This window comes from Terrapene carolina, unplaced genomic scaffold (assembly GCF_002925995.2).
Source record: "Terrapene carolina triunguis isolate 2854851 unplaced genomic scaffold, T_m_triunguis-2.0 Scaffold42, whole genome shotgun sequence".
NCBI lineage: Eukaryota > Metazoa > Chordata > Testudines > Emydidae > Terrapene > Terrapene triunguis.
This window is the reverse complement of record NW_020664393.1, coordinates 16,314-28,156: the sequence shown is the minus strand read 5'-3', so window position 1 is coordinate 28,156 and position 11,843 is coordinate 16,314. Positions and strand designations below refer to the sequence as shown.

At 45.1% G+C, this 11,843-nt stretch overlaps 1 protein-coding gene across 2 annotated transcripts in view; it reads left to right on the top strand.

Annotated features, from left to right (window-relative positions):
• Positions 1 to 8,012, top strand: part of LOC112106984 (amine sulfotransferase-like) — a 25,187-nt gene extending 17,175 nt beyond the window's left edge. For both annotated transcript variants that reach the window (XM_024200491.3, XM_029912295.1), the window contains exons 3-5: positions 2,170 to 2,264; positions 4,903 to 5,080; positions 7,806 to 8,012. In XM_024200491.3, the coding sequence (XP_024056259.2) occupies positions 2,170 to 2,264; positions 4,903 to 5,080; positions 7,806 to 7,930 (398 nt within the window). In that variant the 3' untranslated portion in view covers positions 7,931 to 8,012. The remainder of the gene's footprint in view (positions 1 to 2,169; positions 2,265 to 4,902; positions 5,081 to 7,805) is intronic.
• Positions 8,013 to 11,843: the final 3,831 nt, after the last annotated feature.

Sequence of the window (11,843 nt, the reverse complement as noted above, 5' to 3'; positions counted from 1 at the left end):
GTACCATTGTATGAGGCCAGTGAAGTCTAAAGGTAAAAGCACAACTTGTTGTTAGCTATGTAACTGACTGTCTGTAAAACTCAAATCAGGGGTAAGCCACAAGGGGGTCTTGGGTGTCTAACTGCCACTTTAGGGGCCTAAACACAAAATTTAGATTCTCACAAGCAGGGTTGGCTCTAGGTTTTTTGCCGCCCCAAGCAAAAAAAAAATTTGCCCTTCCCCCTCCCCCTATTTTTTGGCTTTTACATGTTTGCAGTTTGCAATTTTTGTTTTGTTTTGTTTTGTTTTTGACTGTTTAAAATTTTTTTTAAATGAAAACAGAGAATTTGTAGTTAGTGAAATAAAACAATTTCCTCCTAGTGTACTCATTTATGGAGTGAGCCAGGCTGTGTCTGCCTGGGCAGAGCTAGGGCTGCCCCTGAGCCGGAGGCCTTGGCATAGGCAAGACGTCAGCGCCAACCCCAGGGCTCATGTGGTCTGTGCGGGTCGGACCAAGTCACGCTGCTGGCAGGCTACCCAGCCTGGCTGTCGCTGCCGAGTAGCCAGAGGTGCCTGGAGCTGCGTGGGAGACACCGAACAGCTCTGCCTTCTGTCTCTCCTTCCCCGCAAGCACACCCGGGGGCTTGGCACTTCCCTCCGGAGCTGGGTGTCGCAGCCCCGTGCCGGCAGGAGCAAGCAGCGGGCGTTGGGGGAGTTGGGAGGGGGCTGCCCGGTCCCTCCAGACAAGGCACAATCACCTCTGCTCCCCCGGCATCAATCCCAGTCTGAAATGGCTGTAGCAGCCCTGCCCACGGTCCCACGTCTTGCTATGCAGCGCGGGGAGGGGAGGAGGCTCTGATAGCAGGGCTGCGGCCCGGCTCCCACACTGGCCTAGGGCCCCCGTGGCTGAAGGGGCAGCAGATCCCGGGGAGCCTGGCGTGGGGCAGCCTCAGCAACACCTCAGAGTCCCGGGCGGTCATCCTGCGGTGTGGCCGGGAACAGAGCCAGCCGGGCAGGGGGCACCGCCTGTAGCTCCCACGCGGAGCAAGCTGGGGCGGCTGCGGGGCTTGGCTGCCGGGGTCCGGGGCAGAGCAGCTGGCGGCTGGTGATCCCAGGGCAGCGTGCCCGGGCCTCCCGCTCCCCGGGACCCCCGCAAGCCGGCCGCGGGGGCTTGGCCTGCGCAACGGTTCGAGTTTGGCTCAGCCCAGGCTGCCGCTCCCCTCCCCGGGCAGGAGGCAGCGCAGGGGGAAGGAGGAGGCAGAGGCGGAGGCAGGGACAAGCCGAGGAGGAGCCCGCAGCCGGCGCTGGAGGAGCGGCCCGCCCGGCCGCCATGTTCCGCCGCCACCCCCTGCTCCGCGACTGGGGCAGGGCCGTGCTACTGGCTCCTGCCTGAGGGGGTCTGGCCGCTGCCCATGGGAGAGCGGCAGGGACACGCTCCCCACTGAGCCAGCTCCCCCTGTCCCACCGCACAGCCCTGGTCAGTGAACAACAGGGTGGTCAGGATCCAGCCCAGGACACTTCCTCAGGTCGGAGCTGGGGCCCCAGCATTATGCCACCCCTAGCACCTGCTTGTTTTGCTGGTACCTAGAGCCACCCCTGTTCACAAGCCCCATTCAGCTGCCATCTAACTCTGTGGGTGCCTAAATTCCCTAGATGCCTAAGTTTCCCCTGGCAAAGTCCCCAAGGAGCCTCCATTTCTACCACTGGGCATGTGCACAGATATCTTAGTCCTGACACATCTGAGCAGCTTGGTTCTTTGCTCACGTGGTAGGCTTCACAAAGTAGGCAGTCCCCTGTCTATCTTGCCCGTGGAACCCTATCCACTAGGTATGCTCAGAGGCCACTTAAAGACCATCTACCACGTGAGGACTGACATGACAGCACAGCCAGGAGAGGTGGTGCCCCTTTTTACTCTATCATGCAGGGGTTAGAGCACTTAGAGGATGTGGGATACCCTGGTTGAAATTCCTGATTTCACACATGTCCTAACCACTGGGTTACGGGGTCTTCTGGGTTGAGACAATTTCCTCAATCTTTCCTGTTGAAGTTTTCCACTAGTCTTTAAAGAAGGGACTTAAACAGTCATTCTCAGCCCTGCTTGTGACAGTATTAGGGTGCTAAAGTGTTGATAATTGAACTATTTTGCTCTTAGAGATCATTAACGTTCGATTATTTTTTCCCCCTTGTAAGTACTTGCTAGCTCGTGGTTTGATCACATCAGAGGCTGGTACACCCACAGAGCTGATTACAATATTCTCTTCCTTACTTATGAGGAGATGAAGAAGGTGAGGCCTGTTGATATTCTATCTAAACACTAAAGCGGCACAAACTTTGTATCTCTGGGCCAGGGCTGCCTTGCATCCCTTCCTTCTCCCCTGCTCCCAGTGTCCCATTCTCCTATCCCCTTTGGCAGAGACTTCCTGCAACTCTCCCCACCCCCACTCCCTCAGTTATGCCAGAGGCTCTGTGTGTCTCACCTCCATTCCCACCCACCCATGCGAGAGCACTATGTGCCCCCCACTCCCACCTCTGCCACATACCAGGGGGATCTGTATATCCCTCTCTGTCCCCATACTATGGTTCCCTGAGCATCTTAGTGATGTTGACCTAACTTCTAAGTGTAGGCCAGGCCTAATGCCTCACTTCACCATCCAGTAAACCAATCAGATTCTGCCACCTTGCTCACAACGTGACTCCTCACAAAATACATTGGTCTCATGGATTTCACTGACATGCCTTGAAAAAATACTTCTCAATGTCAGGGCAGCAGAATCAAGACCATAGGGTGAGATTTTTCCAAAGAACCCAACTGAAAAATGGGAGGTTTCTGAGTTGGCCACAGAACTCCCATTGACTTTCAATAGGACTTACATGTCTAACTCACATAGTCACTTTTGAAAATTCCACCCATAGTCTTTTGGGCTGCATATTGTCTGAATTTAACATATAGTGAAATATATGCTACATTATATAATAGTAAAATAAGGAACATCTGCTGAAATAAATAATGATTAGAGCTTTTGGGGAAAAGCGTCCCGTCCCCCCCCAAAATGAGGAAAGATTTGATGTAAAATAAAATATTTTTGTCAAAATTTCTCTTCAAAACTATTCCACACACACACACACACATACACGCTGCTGAAACCCTAAAACTGAAATGTTTTCTCTTTTTTCTTTAATTATAAAATAACAAACCACACATGACAGCAATTAAAGGCAATTCTAATAATTTCTTTTTAAAAAACAAAACAAAACCATTCAATAGAAATTTTTTGAACAGCTGTAATAATGAGCCAGTTTCCTCACACCACCACAGATGTGTAATGTGATGTGAAAGCTGAAAATGGATAAAAGAAAAGGAATTATAGAATTTCCCTCTCAGTAAATGAGTGTCCTGGGGAGTGGTATTTGCCCCTACACATGCTTGCAGGGCTTAATGAGCAATACAAGGCAATCAATGAGTATGGAATACTGCAAGAGCGCAGGGAAGAAGAAAGGGCAAATTGATTGTGACCTTCCCAGTGGAGTCTGTGTGACAACCTGATACCTATGATAAGACAAAGTGGGTGTGTGAGATATCTTTTATCAGATCAATTTCTGTTGGTGAGAGAAACAGCTGTGTAGCGCAAGAGCATCTCTCTCCCTCCTTCCCTCTCTCCCCACACCAGAAGATGGTCCAATAAAAGATAGTACCTCACCCTCTTGTCTCTCTAATATCCTGGAACTGACCCATCTACAACAACACTGCATACATAATACCTCTGGAAGCAGCCCAGGCAGTCTAATCTACTTCCTAGTGAAGAAATATGATGAATGTGAGAACCATTGGGGTAGTTAACTTGCTTTATTTCCGCTCCTTGTCTGCAAAGCAAAAAAGCAGCTACATAATCTGTCCCATGTGGCATCTTTAAGGGAAAGGAGAGTATTTGCTACATATTACAGCTTCTCAAACTGTTTTGATCAGAATGCGTTTTCATCAAAATTAAGTATTTTGTAAAAAAATTGTAGGTCTCCTCTTAATTTTTTGTGAAACATGTTTTTTTGCAATTTTTAATTGAAGCTTTTCATTTACTGAAAACCCAGTTTTCAAAAACTAAAATATATCAATAACTCTTTTAAAGCTATCTATTAAAAAATCTTTTAAAAACACAAAACACGACCCACTTCAAAGATTCCAAAATGGGAACAATTTCAGCAGTTTGAATTTTTTAGAAATTAGTTTTTCATTTTTCTACCAGCTCAGCTACGTTTGATTCCTTATCAACTTCAGCTAGATCAGCAGAAGTCAGGTTTACACTACTTTAAGAGGGGCCACCCAGGGGGTATGTTGGTTGAACTAAATCAATTTAAAACCAATTTTACTTTATATTTTAAGTGAAACAAAGCCTAGATGAGTGCACCTCTTAGCTAAATAGGGAGAGAAGTGCTGGCACTGGCAGGGAGCACACTGAGAATAGCATCAAGACTGATTAACAAAGCAAGGAAAGACCCTTCCCATTAAGAGATCCAACTCCTGAGATGGATCCTTCTATTTCCAAACCACAGCTATGAGACCGATTCTTTGCTCAGAAAATTGTCAGCCTTTATCACACAATGTTAGCAATAGTATTCTCACACCCAGAAATGAGCTTGTTCTCTCTTGGTAGGCCATGAGGAAGGGTTACCTAAAGAAGAGACTTATAAGGACTCTTCTTGCTACTCACATGTCAGGATTTGATGTTGCTGTAACCAGTGACAGTGAATAAAAATCTTGCCTACGAACAGTGTGATAAGAGAAGTACCCTTCATTCCACGTTGAGTTTCCCATCCTTATTGAAATATCCCATTATCCTCTATTCTCTCTCTCTCTCTTTTTTTTTTAAATTTGGCTCTTTTGCTTTTCTACTTTTGGGAATTGTTAAATTGAAATAATGCTCATTTCAGGATCTCAGAAGTGCTGTGCTGAAAATTTGTGACTTCTTAGGAAAACGGCTGACTGAAAAGGAGTTGGATGTTGTTGTGGGGAAGGCTACATTCGATAACATGAAATCTGATCCCAGGTCAAACTACGAGGACAAGACATGTATCTTGGAGAAAGGCAGAGACAATTTTCTTCGCAGAGGTAAGGCGGAAGCAGCCACTTGTTATAAACATTTAATCCTGCAGATCCCGGCACAAGATGTGTTGAAGCTAACTGTCTATGGGCTGGTCCACACTAAGCCCCCAGTTCGAACTAAGATACGCAACTTCAGCTACGGGAATAATGTAGCTGAAGTCGAAGTATCTTAGTTCGAACTTAAAGGTACTTACCGTGGGTCCACACGCGGCAGGCAGGCTCCCCTGTCGACTCCGCCTACTCCTCTTGCAGAGCAGGATTACCGGCGTCGACGGCGAGCACTTCCGGGATTGATTTATCGCGTCTAGACAAGACGCGATAAATCGATCCCAGAAGATCGATTGCTGGCCGCCGAACCAGCGGGTAAGTATAGACGTACCCTAAGACTTCCAATGACAAACAAAACTTTCTGTCCCTAGGTAACAATTGGCTTTGTGGCATTAAAGTTTGTGAGTGGGGCTTTATTTCCCAAAGGTGGAAAAAAGAGATGCATTATTTTGCTTGGTGCAACACCATAAGTGTTTGTTTGCAGAGCAGATCAGGGCCAACAAATAGTAAAAAGTTTGAAAGAGGAAAAAAGTCAACATTTCAAAAAATTGAAAAATTCACTTCATACCATCTATAAAAGTTGAGATCAACCCCCCCCCCAAAACAGCCACCCTTAAAATCTGTCAAGTCTCGGGGGGTAGCTGTGTTAGTCTGTATCCACAAAAACAACAAGGAGTCCAGTAACACCTTAAAGACTAACAGATTTATTTGGGCATAAGCTTTCGTGGGTAAAAAACCCACTTCTTCAGATGCATGGAGTGAAAATTACAGATGCAGGCATTGTTATACTGACACATGAAGAGAAGGAAATTACCTCACAAGTGGAGAACCAGTGTTGACAGGGCCAATACAATCAGGGTGGGTGTAGTTCACTCCCAATAATTGATGAGGAAGTGTCAATTCTAGGAGAGGAAAAGTTGCTTTTTTAGTGAGCCAGCCACTCCCAGTCCCTATTCAAGCCCAAATTAATGGTGTTAAATTTGCAAATGAATTTTAGTTCTGCAGTTTCTCTTTGAAGTCTGTTTCTGAAGGGTTTTTTTGGTTCAAGTATGGCTACTTTTAAATCTGTTATAGAATGTCCAGGAAGATTGAAGTGTTCTCCTACTGGCTTTTGTATGTTACCATTCCTGATGTCTGATTTGTGTCCATTTATTCTTTTATGAAGAGACTGTCCAGTTTGGCCAATGTACATGGCAGTGGGGCATTGCTGGCACATGATGGCATATATCACATTAGTAGATGTGCAGGTGAATGAGTCCCTGATGGTGTGGCTGATGTGGTTGGGTCCTCTGATGGTGTCACTCGAGTAGATATGGGGACAGAGTTGGCAACGAGGTTTGTTACAGGGTTTGGTTCCTGGGTTAGTGTTTCTGTGGAGTGGTGTGTAGTTGCTGGTGTGTATTTGCTTCAGGTTGGGGGGCTGTCAATTATTGGGAGTGAACTACATCCACCCTGATTGTATTGGCCCTGTCAACACTGGTTCTCCACTTGTGAGGTAACTCCCTTCTCTTCATGTGTCTGTATAACAATGCCTGCATCTGTAATTTTCACTCCATGCATCTGAAGAAGTGGGTTTTTTACCCATGAAAGCTTATGCCCAAATAAATCTGTTAGTCTTTAAGGTGCTACTGGACTCCTTGTTGTTTTCTTAAAATCTGTGAACACTAGGAGAAAAAGAAAGTCTAGTGCTTCTGTGCAGCTTCATAAATGGTGAGATAAATCAGTTCAGATGCACGACAGCTTTCAGGGATAATGCAGAGCATGAAATAATCCAAGTAATAAAATCTAAGAAACAATTCTCGTGCCTGGAAGGAGGAGGTGGGTTTTTATCCTGTTGAATCCTTTATCTTGGAGGTTCTCAACTTGGAATTGTGAATAGATGTTACAGGCTTGTGATGACTCTGTTCTTCTGATATTGCTAAATAGGAGGTGATTTTACCTAGAAGGGAGCAGGGCCCTGGAATGGAAACAGGTGTCCCAGTATGGAAAAGTAGAAAACCACTGCCTAGTGTTAAGTACAGCATTATCTGAAAAGGATGTTCAGAGAAATTCATATTTCTTTTAACAATAACACCTTCCTGTTCCCAATTTCCCCTCTACGATTTGTGCCAGAAGAAATCGGTACAAGATAGTAATGGAGTTGTATAAAGCTACTAATGCCTAAAACAGAATTGGTGACACTGTCTAAAATTATTGGGTCAAATTACTGCCATTGCTGTCAAGTCATTGGCCCATTAAAATTTTCTACAGGGACTCCATTAGATTCTACAAAAAACAAAATCAATTCTCACCAATAGCATGGTTTATCAGAGGGACAGCGTTTTCAGATAAGGCTGCGGACATCTGTAACATGTAAGTCACATGATCAAAAGCTTCCACTAGCTAATCAGAGGGACAATAACGGTATGGTGGACAGCACACATAATTCTAAGTTTAAAAACTGGTGTCTGTGCTATATTTCAGCAACACCCCAGATCTGGAAATATATTTTCAAATTCCCAAAGTCCTAGAGAGCTACACTTTGGGGAGATGAGGTAGGAATGAAGTGAAAAGGAACTGTTCCCAACTAGCAGCATTCACAGCTTCTTACCTGCTGCACAGGCTTTATTCAGTTTATAATAAAAAGTCCAGGTGGCAGCAGAGCATCTAACCACGACGTCTCCTTCTCCTCCTTCCACCTCAGGGACCGTTGGAGACTGGAAGAACATAATGACTGTGTCACAAAGTGAAAAGTTCAACAAGGTTTTTAATGAGAAAATGAAAGACCTGCCCTTCAAGTTCCTCTGGGATCTTAATGAAGAAATATAGGCTGATTTCCAGTTTGAAGATGTGAAAGTGGACTGAAAGTCTTGTACAAAATGTTCAAATTAAAATCCATAGTTCTGTGCAAGTTCAAGCCTTGAAACTAGCATTTTTTTCCTACTAATTACATAGATCTACACACTCATCATCACCATGGTACCAGAGTTGCAAGATGTGAAAAGATTATATATAAAAATAAGCTCTTAAAATAAGTCTTTCCTATATATAGGATTTCTTGCCGTGTACACAGAACAAAGAGGCTAAATCTTAGATGATGCAGAGCAGTATTTCTCAACTGGTCACAACCTTTGTGCGGAGGTGGTCACAAAAGGCAATCAGAGGTCCAGATGTGTTGAAAATTTTATTATAATTTAAATCAAAGAAAAATCTCACTTCCTGCACAAGCTTACCCATGAAGGTCAAGTATTCTCTATCAACCTCTGGAAAAACAAACACACATCTTATTATCACCACCAGTACATTTACTATAAGAATAAAAATGTATGGACAGGTTGCATTTTTTTAAACTTCAAATCCGAAGTCTCCAACCTGAAAAGTTTTAGAGACACTGCCACAGAGGAAGAAGCAGAAAGAGTTAAACATTGTCTGGGTGTGAGGAGCAACAGAAAAGGAGGCCGAGACAATCCCCGGGTTTTAGGCCTAAATCACATGGAAGATGGGGAGTTTATGTTGACTATGAGACAGCCAGGAGGAGATGCTGCAGATACGGAAAATATGTAGGATAGGATGGAGGGAAACAGGAGTGGAGGGAAACAGACCACCTCCCCCCAAAGGTTCTGACCCACCAGTTGAGAAATACTGCTCTACACCATCTAAGATTTAGCCCAGGGTTTCTCAAACTGGGGGTCGGGACCCCTCAGGGGGTCATGAGGCTATTATGTGGGGGGTCGCAAGCTGTCAGCCTCCACCGCAAACCCCACTTTGCCTCCAGCATTTATAATGGTGTTAAATATATTTAAAAATGTTTTTAATTTATTGGGGGGCCGGGGCGAGGGCACACTCAGAGGCTTGCTATGTGAAAGGGGTCACCACTACAAAAATTTGAGAATCACTGATTTAGCCTCTTTATTCTGTGCACATGGCAAGAAATCTCATTCAGGGCCCTCTTATCTCCTGTCTTGATTACTGTAAATGCCTCCCCTCAGCCCTGCCCAATTGCACATTGTTCCACTCAGCCCCATACAAAACTCTGTTAGTTTGGTATCTTCTTTGCAGATGATTCTTATCCCACAAATCCTTTGTTTAAATCATTCCATTAGCTCCTTTCATTTCATGGCATCATATTCATTCTGCTTGTCCTCCCCTTTATGGTCCTTTAGTACTGTGCCTCTCTCTACTTAGCTGCTCTCTTTCCAGCATCCTTCCTATTTCTCCTCCTTCAAGGCTGCAGTGATACTAGGGGTATGTCTTCACTAGCAACGATAAAGCGCTGCTGCGGCAGTGCTTTAACATGGCTGTATAGTCGTGGCTGTAAAAAAACCCACCCCCACAAGGGGAGTAGCTCCCAGCACTGGGAGAGCGGCTCCCAGTGCTGGTGCACTGTCTACACTGCCACTTTACAGCACTGGAACTTGCAGCGCTCAGGGGGGAGTTTTTTCACACCCCTGAGCGAGAAAGCTGAAGTGCTGTAAAGTGGCAGTGTAGACAAGGCCTAAGTCTTATCTGCCCATATGTCAGTTTTTCACACAATGATCTGTGCCTTCTTGCATGTTGCCCCTTATACTCAAATTACCCTTCACTAGATTGCTCCATAAGGCTACTACCCTGGCCTCTAAATCTCTCATCATCTGCCACAGTGCCTAAAAATAAGCTCTTAAAATAAGTCTTGCCTAGAGAGAGAGAGAGAGAGAGAGAGAGTGCTATGCTATTTTGCTCAGTGCAACATTGTAAGGGTCCACAGAACAAAGCTGTGAAATACAGTGACATGTTTTGACAAAAAACATTATTATACAAGCTCTCTTGGATGGTAACAATCACTTTGTGCCATTTATAAAAGTTAAGATTTCCCCCCTCAAAATTAAAATCTGTGCTCAGTAGGGAAAACTGAAAGCAATCCTGTTTAGTGGTTACTGTGCAATTTCACAAATGGTGAAACAGATCAGGTCAGGTGCCCTATAGCTTCCAGGGATTATTTAGAGCACGAATCCAGCCAAATAAATAAAATCTAAGAAATTATTCTTGTGTCAGAGAGCAGGAGATGGGTGTTTAGCATGTGAGATCCCTTATATCTTAGGTTCTCAGTCATGAGTAGACATCAGGGGTTAGCATCCACCCTGCTCTTCCAATATTGCTGAACAAGAGAGGGGGTTCCCAATAGATGGGAGTGGGGCCCTGGAATGGAAATGGGAAAGGTGGAAAACCACTGTCTTGTATCAAATAGAGCATTGCCTGAAAAGGATGTTCAGAGAAGTTCATACTACTTTTAACAGTAACTACTTCCTACTCCCAGTTTTCCCTCTAACATTTGTGATGGGAAAAAATCACTACACGATGATAGGAACTGAGCTGGGCTACTGGTGCCTAAAACAGAATTGGTGAAATTATTTAGAAATACTCATTGCAGTCAATGTTAGATCAAGGATGAATTTGGGCCATTATGATTTTCCATGATGGTACTGCTAGAATCCAGTTTAGACCAAAGGCATGTGTTTAAAAACAAGTGCAGCATTTTCCGATAAGGCTGCTGACATCTGTAGTATGCAAGTCATACCAACAAAGGCTTTCACCAGTGACTCAGATGGACAATAAAGGGTAAGTTTCTAATTCCATGCATGGTGGATTAGACATACAACTCCAATTAAAAAAAAAAGAGGCATGTGTCTATAGAAGTCTCATAACTTTGTTCAGCTCTTAAAATAAATTCTACCAAAATCCATACTACTTCACTGAGATGCTATGATTCCAGTAGGGTTTTGTCAAAACTTATTCTACATGTGTGGGTTAGAGGTGGTGTGGGTGCAGGGGAGGGCATTGTGTGTAGTTAAGTGTTTTGCATGTGTGACCCTAACGGCATCCCAGTGCAAGACGGCAAAGGGCACATTGGTATCTGGTAGTGAGTTTCAATTGGCCTGACCAGCTGAATGGAATGTACCCCAACTCACTAATGTCATAACCTGTGTCCAGAAGGTGTCATGTAAGATAGCAATGAAAAGCTAATAACATACTGTCACAGGGTATCAGGCCATCAGGGGAGAAAGAAGGGGGAAAACACCCCCTTTCAGTCAATGTGGCTCCTCTCCTTCAGGGTAGCAAGGCCTAGCAGCCAGAGTCTATGGAGCTGCTCTTGTGTTCAGGGCAGTGATGCCTAGTGGCCAGAGTCAATGCAGCTGCCTTTGTTTTCAGGGCAGAGAGGCCTAGTGTTAGGCACAGGGAGGGGTAGGGGGACCTGGGCCTGCCCTACTCCACCAGGTCCTGATCCAGGGAAACAGTAGTCCTGGTTTTAGCTTCAGGCTTCCTATTTACCATTGATTCCTCCAGAGCAAGTGTCTTTCCATCTCTCTCATCCTCTGCGGGTGCCCAATCTCCATAGTATGGGGCTCGATTAGATTCCTGACAGGAGCCTGTAACATGCATCCATTCTCCTTCATCAGCCAGCCCTGACTGAACTGAGCTGCTCCCTTTTATATATTGCTTCCACCTGGAGCATGACCAGCAAGGACGAGAGGGCGTGGCCTCCCAGGCCCAAAGTGTGTGGTTAACCCTTGCTGGGTCAGTGCGGGGTTGGTACACCCCATCACATATACTGATCAATGCTATTATTGTGTGATGTGGATATGGGGGACAAATTCAAAATTACAAACATATTGGAAATTATGTTATCAAAATGTGTCTGTCAGGCAGGGCAGGGTGAAGCTACCCCACCCTAGGCAAAGGAATGTGGTTCTGCCACCAAGAAGCT